The sequence below is a fragment of the Natator depressus genome, chromosome 1 (genome assembly GCF_965152275.1).
Source record: "Natator depressus isolate rNatDep1 chromosome 1, rNatDep2.hap1, whole genome shotgun sequence".
Taxonomy (NCBI): Eukaryota; Metazoa; Chordata; order Testudines; family Cheloniidae; genus Natator; species Natator depressus.
Genome location: NC_134234.1, coordinates 16,046,175 through 16,069,772, shown reverse-complemented (window position 1 = coordinate 16,069,772; position 23,598 = coordinate 16,046,175). Strand labels below are relative to the sequence as shown.

General features: G+C 39.9%; 1 protein-coding gene across 1 annotated transcript in view; it reads right to left on the bottom strand.

Annotated features, from left to right (window-relative positions):
- ACER3 (alkaline ceramidase 3) overlaps positions 1–23,598 on the bottom strand; it is a 78,241-nt gene that overhangs the window by 12,960 nt on the left and 41,683 nt on the right. The window contains exons 3-8 of the mRNA XM_074955301.1: positions 21,061–21,113; positions 17,720–17,772; positions 13,914–13,995; positions 12,518–12,553; positions 4,067–4,125; positions 962–1,063 (exon numbers count right to left, since the gene is read on the bottom strand). Coding sequence (XP_074811402.1) covers positions 962–1,063; positions 4,067–4,125; positions 12,518–12,553; positions 13,914–13,995; positions 17,720–17,772; positions 21,061–21,113 — 385 coding nt within the window. The remainder of the gene's footprint in view (positions 1–961; positions 1,064–4,066; positions 4,126–12,517; positions 12,554–13,913; positions 13,996–17,719; positions 17,773–21,060; positions 21,114–23,598) is intronic.

Sequence of the window (23,598 nt, the reverse complement as noted above, 5' to 3'; positions counted from 1 at the left end):
AAGGAAGAAAGAAAATGCCACAGCCAGGTGGCTGAATGATACTGAGCTCAGAGCTCTGACTCCAGATCAGTCAGCAGCAATTCAGCCATGGAAGCCTTTTCAGCATCAATGGCAAGAAAAGGACCAAATGTTGTAGGCACTAAAGGTCACTATGGATGTCTATACTGCAATTAAATACCCTCAGCTGGCCTGTGTCAGCTGGCTTGGACTGTGGGCCTGTAAAATTGAGTCTTTGCTCGGGCTGGAGCCTGGGCTTTGGGACCCTCCCCCCTTGCAGGGTACCAGAGCTTGGACTCCAGCCCGAGCCTGAATGTCTATACTCCAATTTTACAGCCCCACAGTCCAAGCTCACACAGGCCAGTCACAGGTATTGCAGTGTAGAAGTATCCTATGGTTCCACAGTAGGGGCAACCCAACGTGTCTTCTTACTGGATAAAAAGCTGTTTGAATTTTGAGCTTATGGAAGTTCTCCACAGCTAGGAGCATGGACATAGGACTGTTCTGTTATCAACACGCTTTGGTGAATGTGCTCTCAAACGTGTGTGTACATTTAAGTAAAGAAACGACTACTGATTAAGCATCAAAACTCCCAGTCCACGAAAGAGATGCTTAAACTATATATGTGTCTCAAACTTTTTCAAGAACTAGTTTCAAAGTAGCTGTAGATAAGCAAGATATTTAGTATTCCGCCTTGAGGGCTGCCAATGAAATAACCAGTTAAATTCCAATTCCAGAATTTCTACATCATTTTTCACGCTAACAATGCTTAGAATTTGAGCAGCCCTTAGAGGTCTACTCTGTTGTGAGAGCTAATCAAGAGCAGACTGGATAAAACACTTGTAAATATTCTGTGGGGCTTATACTGACATATCAGGAGATGGACTCAGAATTATTCTGCAGAAAACAAATAAAGCCATGGAACTCAGATTAAAAGATATGCAGACAAGTTGCAAATGCTTACCTTAATTTATCACAGAAAATGTTGTCTACGTTCCAGAAAAAAAATCCCATTAAAAATACACTTAAGGATGTATAGCCCAGACCCCTAAGCCATGGGTATACCCTAGGGGGAGAGAAACAAAGTGAAATTTAGTTTTGAGGATACAAACTGCATTTAAAGTAACATATATAAATTACACTATTTACAAGTTAAATGCCTGGTGGAAAAAAGATTAAAATTACTTTAACGCGACACCATCAATTTGAAATCTAATCACATTTTAAAAAGTGAATTAAAGGCACAGTACTGTCAGGTAAAACATCCCAAGTCCCTTGCTATTTTGGGGGTGATCACTCATTTTCCCCCTAGACATTTCTTACCCTGACAGCTAGGTGTGAAAAAAAATACAACACAAAAACAACAGAGAAAACAATTAAACTGACTATTCCAATGCACAGACTAAATGGAAAGAATTTTTCCCCTCTCTAATCTCTTTTGGTTATTCTTTAGTATTACTTCTAACAGTGATAGGTAAGAGAGTTTCAGACAGAAGCGTTGTGGGTAGTTGTTGGTTTGTGTCCCTTTAACATTCAAAGCAAAAGTTATTGCAGCCTTTTGATAAAGCGGCATACCAAAGCCAACCACTAGCCCAGTGGACAGTTTTAGAAAAAATCATTTCAGATTGTGTTTTACCAACAAGAGCCATTAGGAAAAAAACCCTATTTAGGATACAAGACAAATGTGCTGAAGAACCACAGATGCAAGGCAGCACATCATTCATAAGCCCATCTTACTGTTTGCATTCATGTAGGCCACCAAATCATTAACGTCTTAGTGGAAGTGGGTGAAGTTTGTTCCTTTGACAGTACTAGGACAAGTACTCAAAAATATCCAATTCCAACCCCAAGAAGCTACCATGAAACACAACTCATGTTTTAAATGTAAATAAAATTCTCTGACAGTAGTGTTTCCTGTTAATACACATTTTGGAGTTACAGAGTCTGGTGATTGGCATGAGGTGTGTGGTTTACGAGCTTGTAGATATTTTTTCCTCAAGGCAAAAATATCAGACATACACTGAATGTGTTACTGAGGGGGTAAACACAAAACCCATTCACATCAGCAGCAGATTGATTTCTAACTAGCATTTATTTAGTCCCATAAATATAACAGGCAAGCTGAGCCAAACCCCGAAAACGTCCTTACCCAAAGAGCTTACTTTCTAAGGGCACAAGTTAGTTGAACATATGAATGAACAAAGAAAGGCATAAATTATATACTGTTAATTTCAGCTGGAACGGCTCATTAAATAGATGGGATTATGTGTTTCATGGAGGAGGAAAGAGAAGGGTTTACATGCATTATTAACTGAGAGTCTGGTCCACGAGCACAGGGCAGCATAAATGAAGGCACAATGTGGGACTGGGCGAAAGAGACCCTCTGAGCAATCAGACTAGGAAGGATGCGGGGAATGAGAGGTGAATGGTGAGGAGACACAGGTAGGAGCATAGTTCTGAAGAATTCTGGAAGTAAGAAGCCAGAGCAGGAGTCTAAGGAAGGGGGGCCCAATTTGAGTAATAGAAAGACAAAGATTTTAGGGGCTGGGTTTGATGGATTTGGGGATGAGAAGATACTGGGGGGAGGGGAGTAGGTAAAGGAAGGATATTTTTGCAGTTAGGCACTAGACGGAGCCACAGGACAGCAGAGTTCAGGAAGGGATGAATTTTGGGAATGTGGAGGAAGTAACTACAGGATATGGCGAGGGTCTGGATATGAGAGAAGGAGAGAGCGACTGAATGTTGTCAAGTATTGGGTAAGACAGGAAGGCGGGGTAAGAGAAGGAAAGGTTTGGTTTGACACGTTTTAACTGGGGTGACAGCAGAACATACAAGAGAAGATGTTGGAAGGATAGGCAGAGCTGTTGGGATTTACAGGGCTGGAAAGACAGTAAACCTAAGTTGCTAGCTAACACACACACACACACGCACATGCTTTTTTACGGTAGGAAAACTCAAGATGGATATATATTGCTCAGAGCTAAGCAGTATCTGAACCCCTGAGAGAAGAGATCACTCAAGCAGGAGACACACAAAAGAGAGGAGAGGGCACAAAGTGAACCTAGAAACTTAATTTAATATATTTATTCACACTGGCTGGTCTCTCTGTTTCTTCAGTTTTGCCAAGAGAGACTTTTCACTGGTTCTCAGTTCTTCCAGCACTTTTGATACCATTCCTTTTATTTTGAAAAAAAAAAATTTAATTCCCAACTTCACATATATCACACTTTACCCATTCAAAACAGTAACTTCAACAAAACTTTTACCTTTTAGCATCCAAGTACTTTACGTGCTAATTTTAAGTACTGGGCTGCAGGGAAAACATTAACTGAAGTGTTTAACCCTGTGACTGACCCCAACGGCAGCCAGCTACTAGAATTTTTGTTTGAGCACTGGCAGTATTTGCAGTACTTTAAAAAACAAAGGAAGAGAGAGTCCCTGTGCCTGAAGGAATCTACGAACTACCCGTACAAAGCTACTGTCAAAACAGTTGACAAAAAGACATTGACCATGAATGTGTGTGGTCCAGGCTTGCTTGAAGGCACAGGCTAAGGGACTGTCTACACTATGCATCTTTTAGCAACACGGGTGTGCCATTACAGCTGTGCTGCTAAAAGGCACCCAGTGTAGCCTCTGTTTGTCAGAGAGAGAGAGAGAGAGAGAGAGAGAGAGAGCGCGCGCGCGAGCGAGCGCTCTCCTGCTGACAAAAACCGTCCACCCACAATGAGGCGCTTTTCACACTGGTGCTTTTCGTTGACAAAAATTTTGTCTTTTGGGGAGTGCATGTGGTTTTTTAACACCTCTGAATGACAAAAGTTTTGTCGTTCAGTTGCCAGTGTAGACAAAGCCTAACTTTCAGTCAAATATCTTTACTGAAAGACATGAATCACTTCTCCATTGCCACAAGACAGAGAGCATATGACCTTGCGTTTCTTACTCATTTTAGAGAAGTGGTCAGCAATCCCAGTTTCTCATGTTAAATTGTTTTTAAAATGTACACCTCTTAGATGCAAACACCTAGTTAGAACGTATCTACTTGTAATGCTGAGCTAAATAAACAGTCACTTACCACAATACAATATATACAGACCGAAGTACTATAATAGAAACTAGTGCTCCATACACAATCTGCAGGAAAGTGGAGATAAAATTCAATGTTAGTGTGTAACAGGCAGGTATTATTGTGTTTTTAAACCATACTAACACAAAAGAAAACTAAACATTTGTTGGTTTATCATCTACAGTATCTTTACTGACTTTTTCAAACCATCATTTTGTCTATTCCACAGTATAGAGGATAGTTTTTTCCCCTTTAAGTTTCCAAACAAAAGAAAAACAAAGCCAGAGTATAAAATGCCTCCCTGCAGTTGAGTTTTGATTAGGGAGCACATCACCATGTCTTCCCTTCTCTGTGCACTTTAATCCAGGCCTGCACAAATGACAGTGGCCTTGGATGGTGTCTAAATTAGCAACTCCTTCACAGACAGCATTTGTGAGTAATGATACCGTGCTGCATTAATGAAAGCAGAAATCTGAATAGACCTCACTACGTCTACCATTCAGCAAAGCCCAAGGGAGCATTTTAAGTTAACTGTAGCATATGTTCAACACTGAGGCCTTCTCTAAACAGGGATGAGGTAGTGTTCTATGAGTAGATCGACAACTCGATCATGATACGCCTGTTTATCTGAGAGGACCTAGTGAAACTGGTCAGCAATTATAAAGACATTAGTAGGAGCTCCAGGAGACAACACAACTCGCCCATTAGCGGATATGATTATCCCCAATATCAGTCTCCACCAGAAGAGAATTTATTTTATGAAGAGCTTGGCCACACCATGGCATGGAAAGCTGTAGTGTAAGTAAGCCAACTGTGAGGTTTATAGAGAGGGGGAAATCCTAGAAATGTACGGGACAAGCTGCAGAAGTCGCTGAGCAAAAGGATTTGAGGAGTTGCCACTGGGGTTAAGTTGAAGAAAAAAAATGAATTCATCTCTATACGCTCTTGGGTGAGGTGGATTATCATGAGGGATAGGATGATCTTGCAGTAAACACACAGCACTGGGAATAAGTTAACCTCTCTGCATATGGCAATGAATCCACAGGCAGAGATGTATAAACAGCAGATGGGGACACTGTCTCTCTCGGGACAGCATGAGGATGGAACTCTTGACACTGGTGTCAGCACCACAGACTGCTCTTTGGGACAAGTTGACTTTTTGCAACTTCAACTGAGAACACCTTACTTAGAGTAGCCTATGCAAAGCACCTCTTTTATTAAAACAGTCTCTCTCTCTTTCCTTTTAAATAAATCTTGTTTTACTGAGAAACCTGCTGCTGTTTTGGGAAGTTTCACTTAGCCAGAGAACGAGCACCTGGCATCCTCAAAAAGAGAGGTGCTGCAGGATAAAGAGTTACTGGAACTGAAACCCCTGCCCTGGCACTCTAAATTTTGGTCAACAGGGAACGAGCAAATGCATTTATTCCCAGTGAGGTGTACAACAAAAAGCTGGGCAGATGATAGAGAGGGGAGCAACCATGAGATTGAATGAGAAGAGAGGTGGCCGTGGGGTTAGGTAACAATCTCAGATGGCAGAGATGGGACATTGATTAATGTTTCTTGCCCCCCAAAAGGAAGAGCAGTCTGAATTAAATTAAGTGGCAAAATGAGACAAAGAAGAAGGGGTGCTAAACTCCTAGTTGGGGTATATCAGCACAACATCACTAATTTACACCTGCTGAGAATATGGCTCAGGAGGGATTGTACTCAAAGACACCGCCCCAGTGTGAAAGGCAGCAATTTAGGAAAATAAATGAATAGGAAATAATTTATGGCTGCTCACATCCTTTCCCACATGCAGCAGGGGGTTGGACTAGATGACCTCCTGAGGTCTCTTCCAACCCTAATCTTCTCTGATTCTATGATAAGCCCCAAATGGACTCCTCTAACAGTATGGGTTATAAGGTCAATAGCCCAAATGAGAACACATTAGCAGAAATGATAGTATCTGGCACTTTACACAGGAGGTAAATATTTTCCTTATTTTACATATGGAAAAACAGAGACAGAGGTGAAGTGATTTGTCCCCAAATATGCAGCAGTCTAGTGGCAAAGCTGGATTAAGACCCAGGTCTCCTGAGTCCCAATCCAGTGCCACATATACTGGTCCACGCTACCTTTCTTTTACCACAGTATTCTCTTGGTACATCAACAAATCAGTGAGATGGACACTGAATCCTTGGCCAGTAAACCATAGCATGAAGCTAGGCAGCAGCAAAGTAATATTTCAAATTATACAACTTGGGTATTAACTTTTAAAAAGAAAAGGAGTACTTGTGGAATCTTAGAGACTAACCAATTTATTTGAGCATAAGCTTTCGTGAGCTACAGCTCACTTCATCGGATGCATCAGATACAGGTGCACCTGCCCTAAATTGTGATATCCTCCATATCCCTCTCTATTTTTCCTTCCCCATTCCCTGACCTTCCTTTGTTTTTCCTTTTAGCTAATCCCTTCCTATCTTTCCTTCTCTCTCTCTTGTTCTATATTAAATATAAATATTTAACAGACAGAACTCCTCCAATAATTGTATTAAAAAACCAAGACCACTACAAAATTGAGGAACTAGTATGGCATTTGCGAACCAACATTTTACTGACACGGCTTGTATGTTCTATCCCTTTCCCCACCCTTTGTTTTGTTTATTTAGCCTTCAGCTATCTCTGGCAATAGAATAACTGGGGCCTGTAGGCCCTATCAAAATACAAACAAACAACAAACTGGTTCGGTTATTGGCATAACAATATTGTAACTGTAGCAGCTGAGAAAAATCCCTCCACAAAAGTTTAAAGGCAGCCATTGAAGGCTTGTATATTAGTCTCAAATCAACCTTTAGCATTAAAGAGGAGAGGTTATGGTGACTGGCAGACCATAATGTCTACATTTTACTATTGATAAGGCTACGATTCTGTCACGGATTCTGTGACTTTCCGGGACCTCTTTTGGGGCAGGGCTGGAGCAAGTGTCAGTCCTGAGGTCGACCGGAGCCCTGAGCCTGCCAAACAGCTGACCGGTGGCCAGCCCAAGGCCTACCGAAGCAGCAGTCCCCGGCCATCGGAGCAGTGGCTGGGGTTGGGTGAGTCCCTGGGGCTGGAGCAGCAGCAGGGCTGGAGCAGCTGCTGTTTGTCCCACACACACCTCCATGTATTTTTAGTAGAAGTCAGGGACAGGTTGCAGGCTTCTGGGAATTTTTGTTTATTGCCCATGACATGTCCCTGACTTTTACTAAAAATACCCATGACAGAATCTTAACCTTAACTATCCATATGTAACAGAACTGAATCAATTCTGACCTGAGTCTTTATGGTACTTAAAGTGAAGCTCCAATCCAGACTATGTGAAAAGTGCACAGTGGACCTGCCCCATTTGTGTTCAGAGTAAGAGCCGATTAAAGTTGTTACTAAAACAGTCACTACTATTTATTCACTATTGCAGTGCAGAACTAAACAAAGGGATTTGCTAGCGTAATTCCAATCTGTTTTATGCATTAACAGAAAAGTTAAGTAAAGTCTTATTACCTTTATTGGGGAGATGTGTGACCCAGAAACAACCCAGCTAGACTTGATATAGTGATAGTTAATCCTGAGCCAATGGAGGAAAGCTTTATACTGCCTGTGTTTAAGTGTCCAGAGGGAGTTCACACCTTGCTACGACCAGAGAGTGAGTCCTCCATCTTTATGCCTCTCCGTATTGTGTATAGTTTGAGGTCCTTTTAATATTTCCAATGTATTAATGAACACTTCTATCTTGTCTTAACCCTGATTTCCAAAAAGGACAAATTTAAGATGATCTGTTCCCCTTCGACACCCAAATCAAGAGACTTGTTCTAAAATGTTAGAAAACTCACTAAAAGAGACAGCACGCTAAAGGACTACCAAAGGATAGTTTTGATCATTTTCCTTACTGCATTCTTCTTACTTACAATTTCCATCTCTAAGCATTCCTCTATTCCTATATGGATACACGTTTCTGCTTTACAGACAGATTTCTGTCACACTGGTTAAAATAGCAGCCAACATCAAGCTTTTATCATGTAACAAACTTACACTGGCTCTTTGTACAAGTATGAAAGGCTTTTACTCCACCTAGCGAAACACCTGGCTTATGGCCAGCCCACAGGCCAGGTAAAATACTGGCTAAAAATATTACTCTTTGGAGCAGCTACTGACAGAATGAAGGAGCAAAAACTGAAGGAAAGCACTTTTCCTTAGAGCCACTGACTTGATCCCTCAAAATTAGTGGCTTAATGGCTTGGATAGAAGATAGTCATAATGATGCAGGGATAAAAACTAACTATTGCTGTGAATGGAAAGACATCCATCCATTGTTGACACATCTTGAAAAAAAGAAACAAGAATTTAAAGTAGAGTGTTAGTAATAAGATGAATACATGTTTAGTTTTCCAGTTTCTCATTCTTTCTCTAATAGTTCTTCCTGACATACGCCAAACACCATCATCCTCAGACACAAAACATTTAAACATTGTAAAGAGATGCTGTGACCATGAAGGGATTATAATTGTAGAGTCATGCTACAGCAGTTTCTTGCTGGAGGAATATAAATGGAGCCACACAGCGAGCTTTAAGTAATGCTTGAACCCACTCTATACATTTCCTAGTCTATCTTTTAAACTGAATACAAAAATTCTAAGTTTCTTCCCTGACCTCCCCCAAAAGATAAAAACACATATTTGTTCTCTTTTTTCTTTTAAAAGCTTTGCTTATGTTTGCTCCAGTTCTTTATGTTGCTTCTCTCTGCATTTCTAAATGTGGCATTAAATAACTGCATCACTTAAATTACAATACTTTGAAAAACACAAGGTAGCTTTCTGTAACTCTGTCTCTTACAGAATCTGCTTTAAATTGGACTAGAGAAAACAGCAGACCAAGTAAGAAAGTTTGCAAAGTAGCTTAAATAAAAGGAAGCCGCATAAGCGTCTCTTCAACGTTAGTTATCATAAAACACTTCCCTCCCCACTGTATGTGGCAAAAATGAAGCTGCACATTATTCAGGCTGCCACAATTTTTCACCTTTGCACTGGAAAATACGCCTTAGGCTTATCAGTAGTAAATACTTTGCCCTTAAAAGTAGGTAACGCCTTTCATCTCCGGGTCCTAAACAGAATTTACAAAAAACTAAAACTAGTATTTTAAATGCAGAAAATTAAGTGACTCACACAAAATCACTTTCTGTATTTAGTCAGAGGCACAGCTGGGAATACAGTTTGGGGACCCTGAGGGAGACTAGTCCCAGACCCATCAGACTGCATTTCCAGTGGGGACAGGTTCAGTTTTCTGCTATTTCCCACCATTTATTAACACTGCTCCTGACTTTCTGCCCCAGTCTTCATTAAACTGGTTAGCATCAGTTTGTCAGCTTCAACTATTATTGCAGATATCAGGAACTTCACCAAGAGAGTCTGGATTTTTGTACACCACCCAATATTTATTAGTTAATATATTTTTCTCCAAAACAAAATGTTTAACATTAAATATTTAAGCATCATCTATCCTGGAACTGGAAGTCTTATTTGCAGTTTACAGTACAAAAAACAGATTTCTACTGTATAGGACTTGAGTTTCTGAAAGATGCTTAAGAAATAGGGTGGGAAAGGAAATCAGATGTTTAAACTATTACTTATATTACATCAGGATCTAGAAACCCCACCCAAGATTAGGGCCCCCATTGTGCTAGGCCCTGTACAAACACAGTGATGGTATATTTTCACTGCAGAGTTAACTCAGGTGATCAGCACCCAGGTCTGAGCGCCTGAGTTAGCTTAGCCCGGTTGTGAGCAGCCCCACTGCAAAGCCCCAGCTGCCCATCAAGTGAGTGGATCAAGATGGTACATGATGTCAAGGCCACACCTTTGTATTAGAGATGAGGCCGCCTCTAATTTATTCTGTTAAGCAAATTAAGTACACCCTTCAGTTGGCCAAAGGATGGTAGGCTGTTCTTACCACTGCAGCACTGGGATTTCTAAAGCTCCTTGATACCGTCAGTGTGGAGGAGAAGACCGCTGTACTTTTACCTATTTTCTTAGTATGCCATAAATAATTGGAAGCCCCTCTAACTGTAAGCAATTTAGGGGCATTAGCCAGGAAGAAGACAGAAGAACAGTAAAGAAAGTAAGCAGCTGACTGAAAAATGAGGCCTGGATCATGGGTACTGAAACAATGCAGAACCCTTCTGTTGTTGCTACATCTTTGTGGACTAGGAGATTGAGAGGATACAAAAAGCATGGCCTGCTTTACTCTCTTCTTGAACACAACTATTTGCCCCCTCCTTTGTGAAACTGACCAATGTATAGAGACTCTATGAGATAAGTAATACCAGGAATCAAGTCCCGTAAGGAAAAACACTGCTTGGCTATGTAAAAGCGAGTACAGACTCAGGCCTCAAAGTTAAACTGCAATTATATATAAGTAATTAAATTCACATTAATTCTTCAGAATGTATTCATTTCATTAAATATTTATTGAAGTTACATAGCAATTCCCTATGTACTCTATAAATAAGGGGCAAATATTGAGGTGGAAAAAATACCTAGCTTAGTTACACAATCATAGAAATACTCCTTCCCGATTTACAGTGCATTTGGGTAAATTCCATGCAAAAATGAGTACAGTACTTTAACATTTGGAATTTGTTCATTTCCCTAATAATTTACAATTTGGAAAAAGCTGTCATAGCAGAAAAACAATATTTTTAAGGAGCTAAGTATTTTTCACTGTTACCCTTCACAACTTCATGGTGAAATGATGATTGATGGCATGAAGGCTATATTCTGAACTTAATGGAAACCAGATATAAACATTAAAGCCAAGAGGCAAGGATTTTAAGTTTCCTAGAATTCTCCCTACTGCTACAGGAAAGCGACCTCTTAATTTGCTTCATATTTAGCAGCTCAGACATTAAAAGCATACCAAGCTGGCTGCAGTCAAGCTGTAATACTTTCACAGCAGTGGGCAATACTGCTCAGTGGGCATTTGACTTTAAACAATCAGCATCAGTAAAACTTAATTTCTCCCGTTGTTACATCCAAAATTATTTAAAATTAATGGATTCAAAACCAGAGTGGTGAGTGGCTCAAAGGAAGAATTTCCTTTAAGTCTCTATTTTCACCCTGATCACCATAATAATGCATATGTTCCTCTTGTTACGCAAGCATAAAAGTAGCACCATGATCATCAGGCTTTTTATTAATATACCAGCAGAAATACATATACCATTTCTTATTGTGACGGCTGTGCCAGTGATGGTGGTATATTCTATGCCATGACATCTGAAGAAATTAAGGTTTCAAGGCTCAGTCTTCCAAGAAGCTGAGCACCTACAAAACACATTAACTGTCCAGATGCTTTCCGGTCAGTCAGTCATCCATCCATGTGGGGAAATATCCACTCCCATTCTGTGTAGATACATAATCATGACTGCTAACCTTTTGCATTGGTAAATACCAGCACAAAAAAAGCAACCTTCTCCCTATCAATACACAGATCAATCTCTAAGCATGCAAGTGACCATGAGGGCCTGAAAATGCAGCAGGTCACATTACTCTAGAAGATGCAGGCTTGTTCCTAGACACCATCCTGAATTTTTCACCAACGTTAAGTTTTCAATCAAATATAGGTGGGTACAGATAAAGGGAAGATGACATATCCACTGAGGGAGGCAGAGGGAGAGAACTGCTGCTCAGTACTCCATCTCTCATATAACAGACCTAGTAGACTGCTGAAGCCCCTTAACTCATCTGCCCTCTGCAGCTTTCCTGGTATTTTCATTCCGGAACGACCTGTGCTTCTGAAGCCCCAGAGTCAAATCACTGTGAAGTCAGAGGTATAAATACCAGGAAAGCCACAGAGTACCAAAGAGTTAGGGTACTGGGTACATTTCCATTTATCTGGTGCCTCTGAAGAGAAAAGACTCAATGTGTTTCTCTCACACACAGCAGCCTTTAGAGAGCAGCCAGTTTTCATCCCTATCTTCTGACAGGAAATAGGAGGAGCCAGCAGAAAAACAAACTGGCTGTATTGCTATTAAGGAGCAACTAGGGCTTCCCAGCAAGCAAGAAGAGAGAAGAGCAGACAGGTGTCCCTCTCTCTCATGCACCCCACCCCACAGTAGCCCTGGTTATTTATATAAGGTAGCCACTGAATATCCAGGTAAAATATTCACTCAAATACTGAATTCACCCCATCACTCCTTGACAATGAAATACAATCATTAAGTTTTGAGATAATTCTCCAATATTTTTTCCAGGTCAACAAATGACAGGACTGCAGTACGCCAGTAAAAAAAAAAAAAGTGTGTAAGGCACGATTATTCTTTTTGCAAACTGTGATGTATAATACAAGATTCTCAAACATGACACTAACATGGCTACAGCAACACTGCATACATTATTTAACAAGGCTGTCTTTATGCTAAAGAATTAATTGCAAAGGAATAAGATTTACCTGATGAAATACAGGCTCTTTCAAATTTAGGTAAATCTGCAAAGAGTCAAAGAAAAAGTGTTACACATACTTTGTTTTACATACAGATTTTTTTTTTTTTTTTTACATATTGAAAATCATAAAGACTGAAGACATGTTAGAATAAAAATACAACTATCCACCTACACAGTACTAAACTTGATTAGGCATCTGAGTTCTTTCCCCTGACAATAACAAGCACCAATATTCTTTGAGTCCCTCCAGATTTACATCACTATTTTAAAAATTAGTTTTAACAGCTAGCTTAAACAGATAGTTTTAGATGTGAACGTCTCTCAATTTATTTAAATTGCAACACACATATAGTGAGTTAAAAGTGCATTAAAATTTTGAACATATATAATCCTTGATAGGTACTGAAACAGGCTGAACTATAGTCCTCATAGGCAATTAATTTTTTCTTGAAATTATCAATCTGTCTCTGTTAAATGATATCTCTTAATTCCATGGATGCTAACAAAAAGTCACAGTAGACTCCTACTGCTAAGGTAGTGAGTTCAAATCCTATTTTGGAAAAAAGTGGGCACTGTATCTATGAAAAGAATTATTTTTTCATTTCAGTCTCCATCTGATCTGCTCCACAACATGCCATACCAAAAAGGCTCAGAAGAACAGCCAACACATATAAAGATGCAAAATCTGCATTAGGATAAGGGTCAGCAATGAAACTGGTAGGATTACTTGGCTTTTATCTCCATCACCAAATATAGAGATTCCATCCATGTGGTTTTAGGTTCCTAGGAAGCCTCCCCACAAACATCCACGGAGCACGCTGAATCAAGGAACAGAATCAAATTAACCTTAACTGTGTCATATTTATTTTGATCATTTAAACAGCTAACTTTTAGCTGTGGCTGGTTTTGACTTCTATTTAGCACATATATTGCTTTCTAACTGTAGATCTCAATGCACTTTACAAAGATGACTGAGCATTATTATTCTCATTTTACAGATGAGGAAGCTAAGGCTCAGAAAGGTAAAGCAACTGCCCAAGGTCTCAGAACAAGGCAGTGCAAGAGTCAGAACAGCAGACCATTTTCCTGACTCCCAGTCCCAGGACCTTAGCACCTGGATTGCCTTCCTATAGTCTCTATGTGAATGAACTTTTTCCACATAAAGTGTTTTGAATCAGTTTTTATTTACAGAAGACAAAGTTTCCCATAGAAAAATTACATTTTTCACAATACAATAACTAAATTAGCCTCCCGAGCTTTGAACAGAATTATTCTCCCCTGCCCAGTTTCGACAGCAAGCAATAAAGTACAAGACATGGAATTTTGCCAGTTTAATATTCCTTAAATGTTAGAAAAATTACTAATGCACATATGAAAGTTCTGCATAAGAAAAAGTTACTTACCATGCTGACTATGACACTGAAAGTTATTAATACAAAAAGCAGAGGATAATTGACACTGTTCTTGTGCTTGAAACATTCATACCTGAAATAAAACATACAGAAAAGTTACATGTATAAATTACATGTAATAAGTTACATATATAAATGATAAATCTTACAAGAGGTAATAATGTTAAAAAGAACCATCTGTTGGAAACTAAAGGGAACCTGTGAGAAAAGTGACATGAAACTCATGGGCCTTGTGAGAAAATGTATACTTTCCCACAAGGCCCTGTCACTTTTATAGATGGAGTATATTTCACTTGTAAAATACTGGCCTGATATTTACTTTTAATTATGTGTTACTGTACGAACAACTTGTTTGGGGAAAACACAAGCTAATACACGCAGGGAAAGATTAACCCAATGAAAAGAAAAAGGGTGGGAAGAAATAATGCCTAAAAAGGCTTCCTCTTTCATGGACAGCAAATTAGACACAAGTTTGATGTGGTTACTAGAAAAAACACTGAAACTTTCACATAGTAACATGTAGCCCAAAATTATATTGCATCAGAAAACAGGAAATTATATGGGCTGTGGTGCAATCACACGTAGATTACTGGGTACAGTTCTGAGAACCACATCATCAGAAAAGAGCTTGATAAACGGGAAAGAACTCAGAACAGCAAACGTGACTGGGGCTGGAGGAATGGATGTGTCAAGAAAAATTAAGACCTAAACACATATAGCTTAGCTAAATGATGAATAAGGGTTAATATGTCTACAAATCACCACAGAGGGAGAAATATTACTTAGCCTTATAGTAATGGGATGAAAGGGAGGAAAAAATATATATTTATCTGCAAAAAATCTTCAAGACAGGAAGATGTATGGCTCTAGAGCATCTTGCCAAGGGAAGTGGTGGAAATTCTACTACTTGGGATTTTAAATTAGATTGAACCAAGGGTTAGGGAATATTCTGTATTGAACAATCCTACTTTGGCAAGCAGATGAACTAGATGATCTCTCTTCTTGAGCTTCCATAATTTTACTAAATATAAGCACATTATGTAAAGCACTTATATTTAAGAATTTACATGTATTATACTACTCGTACATAATTTCAAGCAGATTCTGTGCATAAGCCTCACTTAGGTCCATTATACTTTTAAAAATATGGAATAAACAATACGAGCCAAGAACTGGTGTTTGAACTTGGTTTTTTCTTCTCTGAATCACATTCAATTCAGGCAAAATAAATGCAAAAGAAATCTCACGGGTACAGGATAAAAGATGGAGAAAAGTTGTTCTCTCTTGCCACAGAGGGCAGGACAAGAGGCAATGAGTTCAAACTACAGCATAGCAGACTTAGATTAAATCTCAGGAAAAACTTCCTAACTGTAAGAACAGAAGGACAATGGAATAGACCGCATAGGGGCCGGTTTTTTTCAATATCTTCATTAATGATCTGGAGGATGGCATGGACTGCACCCTCAGCAAGTTTGCAGGTGACTCTAAACTGGGAGGAGAGGTAGGTACGCTGGAGGGTAGGGATAGGATACAGAGGGCCCTAGACAAATTAGACGATTGGGCCAAAAGAATTCTGATGAGGTTCAATAAGGACAAGTGCAGAGTCCTGCACTTAGGATGGAAGAATCCCATGCACCGCTACAGACTAGGGACCGAATGGCTTGGCAGCAGTTCGGCAGAAAAGGACCTAGGGGTTACAGTGGACGAGAAGCTGGATATGAGTCAACAGTGTGCCCTTGTTGCCAAGAAGGCCAATGGCATTTTGGGATGTATAAGTAGGGGCATTGCCAGCAGATCGAGGGACATGATCATTCCCCTCTATTTGACATTGGTGAGGCCTCATCTGGAGTACTGTGTCCAGTTTTGGGCCCCATACTACAAGAAGGATGTGAAAAAATTGGAAAGAGTCCAGCAGAGGGCAACAAAAATGATTAGGGGACTGGAACACATGCGTTATGAGGAGAGGCTGAGGGAACTGGGATTGTTTAGTCTGTGGAAGAGAAGAATGAGGGGGGATTTAATAGCTGCTTTCAACTACCTAAAAGGGGGTTCCAAAGAGGATGGATCTAGACTGTTCTCAGTGGTAGCAGATGACAGAACGAGGAGTAATGGTCTCAAGTTGCAGTGGGGGAGGTTTAGGTTGGATATTAGGAAAAACTTTTTCACTAGGAGGATGGTGAAGCAATGGAATGCGTTACCTAGGGAGGTGGTGGAATCTCCTTCCTTAGAAGTTTTTAAGGTCAGGCTTGACAAAGCCCTGGCTGGGATGATTTAGTTGGGGATTGGTCCTGCTTTGAGCAGGGGGTTGGACTAGATGACCTCCTGAGGTCCCTTCCAACCCTGATATTCTATGATTATATGAAAGGCTGTGGAAGCTCCCCTTTAATGGAGTTTGTCAAAAGGAGGCTGTATAGCCATCTGTCTTGGATGGTTTAAACCAGTGGTTCTCAACCTATTTACCATTGTAGGCCCTATAGGCTGCTCTCTGTGTGTGATGTGGGCCTCATCCACACAATATATATACTAGCTGAATGGCACTGAGGATGTCACATAGGCTGCAGCTATATGCTGATTGGGCCGCAAGTGGCCCATGGGCTGCGGGTTGAGAACCACTGGTTTAGACATAGCAAATCCTGCATCTTGGCAGGGGGTTAGACTCACTAGATTACCCTTGCGGTCCCTTCTAACCCGATGGTTCTATGATTCTAGGATGGGTTCAGATTAAAGTGAAACAGTTTTAAGAATGAAAACATTATGGACCCAAGTTTTACATCAGAGCTGGTCTAAACTGTAGTGCATGCAGCTATGATAATTTACCCCATCTGAGGATTTGGCCCAACAGTATTCCACTTAATCCACAAGCTACAGGCAGACTTCAATAAAGCTACACCAATTTACACCAGCTGAAGATTTGTCCATGTTTTTAAGTAGTCAAACAAAACTCATTGTTGCAACCAGTCCAAAATAGGAATAAGTGGATCGGTTTCATTAGTTGGATTTTCAAGGCACAGCCCGCCATATCGCTTCAGGGACTGGATGTGGCAGGTGGGAAAGACAGTATTGTATAACTTGACTCATTTGTTGGAGTTGCAAAATGCTACACAGTTCCCTGAACCAAGGAGGAGAACTGCTTTGGATGTTGTGCCAAAATGTTGTATTAGTTTTTCCAGGACACTCTTCTACGAAGTATTTAGTTTCCTTAAGAATTTTTTTTTTTTTTTTTTTTTTTAAGGGTGTGGAAAGCAGGTTTGACCAAAATTTAGAAGTCTACATTCGGAGCACACTGTCCCTAGTGAACGATAACCCTGCTGTTTTTGCAAGAGTTTCATTACTCTTGTTGTCTACATGCCAAATACTGCTTAATTCTTAACTGTATATAATGCTTTACATTTGCAAAATGTTTTTACAAACATTAAATCAACATCCCTGTGAAGTAGGGAGGCAATTTGATTTGTTTGTTTATTAACATTTCTACAAGGCTTATCACAGTATTGTCTTACTTTATCCAAAATGTTATGCCTCATTTACAGCTAGGGAAATAGACAAAGAGGTTAAGCAATCTGCACCTGGTCACACAGCAGGTCTAAGTTAGCAAAGCTAGGACTAGAAGTCAGAGTTCCTGGCTCCTAATCTGCCCATTAGATCGTGATTCTTTACTGTTAGTAAAATTGTTGACTGCATTGAGTATAGCATAGATGCTTTAGCATCAATTTAAATGAGAGCAGATTGGGTTCCATGTATTGGACATTACATAAAAGTCTCTTTCCAATATTAAAAACATTTGACAAAATACTTACAGGCAGTAGACAAACACACAACAACTGTATATCATTGGCAGTTCATCCAATAGCTACAAAAAGCAGAGAAACACCAAAACATGAAAAATCGCTTTTAACTCATGCACAGGTGTAAGTTAACCAGGGGGAAATCACTTATTAAGTAGGGGTTTTTAACAGTTTTATGATACCCAGATTCTTGACTATATTTTATATACGACAGTATCAAATGCCTCTCAACCTTAGAAAGCAGGTGAGTTACCATGCTTGCTTAACAAATCTTTCAAACATAACATATTATGAGACAGCATGTGTTCACAGATCTCTGCCATTTTCACCACTCTCATATCCCTTTTAAACATTTACGGAATTTCCAGTAAATTTTTAAATAAATCCTGTAATACAGGACCTACCTAACCCCCAAACTTCCTAACCTGCTCAAAACATTTAGTGGTATCTCCCCACCTCTCAATAAAATTAATTGGGAGGTTGTAGTGAAGCCTCTTTAAGACCTCATTATTTTTGCACAGAGTATTACAGAACATTAGTACATTATGAAACGTTCTCTGATGCAGTAGCCTTGCTTTTCATTTACCTTCTTTCTAATTTGCAAAATTAAGTAAACTGTAGTAAGTTGCAATAATTGGGTCTTCCAATTATGACTGCAAATTAATGCAGTTTTATCTTAAACAATTTTTAAACCATTACTAATAGGATCACAACATTTTGTCTAAAGAAAATGAAGTTACTTTTCTGGAGGGGGGAAAAAAGTCTCTGGGAAGTAATACACCCACCTTAATGGAGGAGGCAAGAAAGATCTATGAAGAATAGATACTTCTGCTGAGGATACTCATGTTGCATTTGAACTTTTGCATCACATACACAGAATCAGATCACCACCTTTTCCATCAAAACTCTGCTCTCCAATGAGTGCTTACATACATGCACATGTGAATTTGAGAGTGCGGAGTTGATTTCTCATGGAAGATGACAGTAAAGTCAAGAGACTGAATCTTGACAAAGGGGTCATTAAACATTATGAACTTAGAAAGTAAGCGCTCCACATAGTTTCAATTAAAGAACAATTTTTATGTTTCTTTACTTTGATCCACATTTTTGTCAGAGGGAAATGAATTTTCCGGGGAAAAGGTCAAATGGGGTGCAAATAAGGCCAGCATGTTTTGCTGCTGGAGGCGGTGGTGCTCCCCTTTCTGAAGGTTATTGAGGAGGATTGCCAGGCTGGAGCTGTGCTGGTACAGTGTGGCTCCTGGCTCCCAGACTCCCACTGGTGCAGGGGCACTCAGAGGGGCCACAGCTGCACTGGTGCCAGAGACGCTGTAGTCCTACTCTAAGTGCTGAACAACATGAAAGGAAACAACTCCCGATGGTAACTGGCACGTTCCTTTGCAATAAAGCCAGCCTGGTACTGCTCAACTTGGGAAGAAGGCCTCTGAACGCATTGGCCAAAATAACCATTCAATTTTTAACTTTCACGTCGAAAGGCAATTCAGTCATTTTAAGATAGTGGCCGAGTCTATCGAGAGTGAGAACAAATTAACGTCTCTTATTTTTGGCAAAAGAAACTTGGAGAATTCAGAAGGGATGACCAACAATACCCAGGATAAATGAAGCTATTCATTTAGAAGATTCAGCACTAGAGATGAACAGCCCAGAGTTTGCTTAAACCATTCCTTAGCATTTTTGATATTTCAATTTTCCAAGGTCTGGTCAGGCATAACCACATGATTAATCCATGTAGCTCCTTCTTTAAAAAAAAAGTTGTTAATAAATTAAGGTTCCATGAAAGAAAATAAAACCAAAATCAAAACAAATACTGTGGCCAACATTTTCAAAACTGGACACTAGCCTCCAAAGTTCACATTTTGGTAGTTTCCAAGGACAAAATAGTAGAGTAAATCTCCCAGAGGTTCAAACAGATTCCATCTAGGTGGGAACCAATTCCCCCCAAAAGACAGCATGGCCCAGGCACAAGGAGGAGGGTGTGAATCAGTCCTTTCAGAAGTCTTAACTACTGGATGTCCAAGCATTAAGGAACCTTGCATAGTGACATAGTGAGCGGATATAGCTGCCCACCAAACAGTTTTGGCAGCTGCTCTTCAGGCAGCCACTGGAACAATTTTTCTGCCTTGCCTTTTCCCCTTTGCTGTACAATTCTGCCTGATGGTCTGTTTGCAATACTGAGTTAATGATAGCTCCTGTGAAAGTTACCACTTGTGCCACTATGAATGACGAATTTTCATTGTTGAGACACAGACCCAGTGAACAACAGCATTGTCTAAAGATGGAATGTACTTTTTCTGACTATGGGGACTCATCAGCTAGTAACAGGGGTAATTGTGAATCCCTCGCATTTAGATTAGCTGCTTCTACAGCTAGACATTGAGTGCTGTGGAGTAATTTGTACTAGAAGGGACCTTGCATATGCAAAAGCTTCGGTACTTTATACATTCTGACCTCAATGACAGACAATAATATGCACCATTGAGGCTGACAGCCTCCAACAAATCCCACAGACATAAGAGAGAAGATTATGGAGGCCGTCACCATCCTGACCTTGACTCGGAAGATGAATTTGTCTCGTGTTCTCATATCTATGACAAAGCCCTTCAAGTCTTCTTGGGAATGACGCTATATTGGGACTAGAATCTCCTTGCCCAACAATGTATTGCTGAAGAACCTCTTCTATTATTCCCAAATGGAGAACCAGCCAACAATTACTGCTTTTCACAGAGTTTCAACTTCGGTGCCAAGGGCAGATGCACATCCAGAAGTGCAGTTTTATACTGCTACAACATTAAGCAATACACGGGGATACCAATGGATGACAAAAATAATCGTAGGCAATAATGTTCAGTACCAAGTCGAAGCTGTAATGTAGTTTAATATTACAGCATCACAAATGAAAACTCTAAATCTCATAATAGGGAACGTCCCTTTTACTAAATAGTCAATTGATTAAAGTACTGATTTAGAAACCAGTATACATTCCTGCATGTACATCAGTACCAATGGCTAACGAAGTAGGGCTCACACTACATCTATGCTGAAAGGAATCATATCCAGTGAAAAACGTATTTTACATATAAATCGAACAAAATTAGATTAGCTAAAACAAATCCCTAAAATGACACATTCTGTCCCCCTTTAGAGTGAGAATTCTTTGCCAGCTCTGCCAGACTTAAAATGAACATGCACAGCCACCTGATTTGATTCCTATGAGGGAAAAGCAAGTCACTGGAGGCATTTGGTTACAGAATTAAAAAAAACCCAGCAAATGCACACTTGGGGACAATAGTGAGATACCTGCACAAGATTATTCGCATCTGCTGATTAGTACTAACCTGCATTTCATACTTCAGGGTCATGTGGAAGCACCAGGATCCCAATCCAACAGCTGAAATGAAACCAAAACACAATTAGCATAACCTTTGTTAAAAACACATCAGTGTATTATCTTAACAAATTAACTTCACTGACAACAGATCTTTAAACATCACAGACAGGGACATTTTCAGTCATCTATCCAATTTTTTTTAACGCCTTTTGACAGACATATTGGTCATTAAAGATCCCATTGAACTTTTTGTCAGAGAACATTTCCCCCAGCATTCTTTTCCATAAAATAGGAGAGCACTGAGCATTAGGATCACAGGAGTATTGTATTCCCAAATATTAAATGTATTAGAACCGTTAAGAAAGATGGAGAAACAGTTACACAGTATTGTCTTCTGACTAAATAAAAACCACAAACCTGTGATATTTTTGTTGATGTTCAGCTGAAAGGTTTTAAAAGCCAAAGTTTACAGAATCTTTATCAGACCACAGAAAACAGGATTTGAGTTCAGATTTCAGAATTAGAGCCAGGTACAGCTGTGGATTGCAGATTACGTAAACCTAATGGAACTATTCAGAAAAAAGACTAGCAGGTCTTTTCCATTTCTGACTCTACGAAGCTCTTGATATATTCACCTGGCTTTTTTCATTTGACATATTTGCCCTCTCATCTCTGTATTTACTTCTGACATTAGTTTAAAGACACCACCTTACCTGGATATCATTCACCTTGTTTTTCTTAGGCCTGATGAAGACAGATTCTTAAGCCATGTCCACACTCAGACTTCAGCCAGCATAACTATGTCAGTCAGGCGTGTGGTCCTTGACCAATATAGCAGTGTGGGCAGAAGCCCCTGGTGTAGAGTTAGGCTGGTCTACACTACCGCTTAATTTGATTTGTAAGTTACGTCGCTCAGGGATGTGACAAAGACACCCCCCGAGCAACGTAAGTTACATTGAACTAAGCGCTGTGCACACTGTTGCTCTCCCGCTGACATAGCTTCCACCTCTCACGGAGGTGGAGTAATTATGCTGACGGGCAAACGCTCTCTCAACAGCACAGCGCAGCGCGTCGTCACCAGATGTGCTACAGTGGTGCAGCTGCGCCGATGTAGTGCTCTAGTGTAGCCTTGCCCGCAGTTATACCGGTAAAGCCCTGCTTTTATGGATGGAGTTTGCTTAGCGCAGGGAGAGGGGAATCAGATATCAGTAAAAGTGTAGATTTGCTGGTATAAGTTGCGTCCACACTAGGAGCACTTTCCCGGTATAGTATACCGGTATTCCCACACAGGGGAAGTGCTGCTAGCATAGAGACAGCCTTAGAAATTGTTCTGACTCTTTAGATAAGACTTGATGGGGCAGGGGGTTAGCTTTGGCAGGGGGTTGGTGGTCTCCCCTAGTACTTTCAAATGTGACAAGATATGATCCTTGCCATTAAAAAAAAAAAATCTTCCTTTTTTTGGGGTAGGGGGAAGAGTAGATAGGTTAATGTCTGGGTCTATACACATTCTACCTAAAACTCTCCCTTAGTTTCAAATTAAGGTATTTTTCATTTTGTCTTAAACTGCTCTGCAGTGTGGCACTCCAGTCCAAAGATATAATAGTCACATTTCAGTAATAGGTAAATAGATCACTTTCGAGAATATATACTGAAGTTTGTCAGATGTGCAAGTGCCCTTATCTAGAGGTGATCCGTTTTTTTATGCTCTATTAGACTAGTATTACTATGTCATTGTGCCTCCTTACTGAAGAGGAATGTCGAAGCATGCAACTGCTTACTTATAGTCACATTTGCAGTCCAACCATATCGTTCAAAATGTGTTCTCAGAGATATCTGAACTTCATTAGCGCTCTGGGGAAATTGGACACCATTGTCTATGGCAAGCATATGCCCTTCCATCATTCCCAACTGAAATTTAATTGAAATTACTCATTTAAACCTGAAAAAAGAAAAGGAGTACTTGTGGCACCTTAGACACTAACCAATTTATTTGAGCATAAGCTTTCGTGAGCTACAGTTCAGCTCATGAAAGCTTATGCTCAAATAAATTGGTTAGTCTCTAAGGTGCCACAAGTCCTCCTTTTCTTTTTGCAAATACAGACTAACATGGCTGCTACTCTGAAACCTGTCATTTAAACCTGAGTATCACTGTGCACCTGCATCTACACATTCTTTTTAGAGAACTTTTCATATCATGACCAACATCTATTCTAACTCCATTAAGATTTAATTGGGAAATTCACATGTATCTGGCTACACCTACAGTATATTCTGACTGTCATTCAATTTGGAAATCAATAAGCTCATCATAGCAGTGCGCCAGTTAGTGTCACTGTAGTCAAGGTTACATCAGTATTTTCTCTATAAAATCCTTTTCAGTTTATAAAAGCAATAAATTTCACCTTGGGCAGAAACATGGCACGCAAGGTTTCAACTTGTTTTTTTAATGAACAAAATATGTTAGTTGTAGGTTATTAAAGTTATAAATCCAGCAAACCAATTAGAATCCCACTCCACACATACAAAATTAGAAACTGTTGCAGAT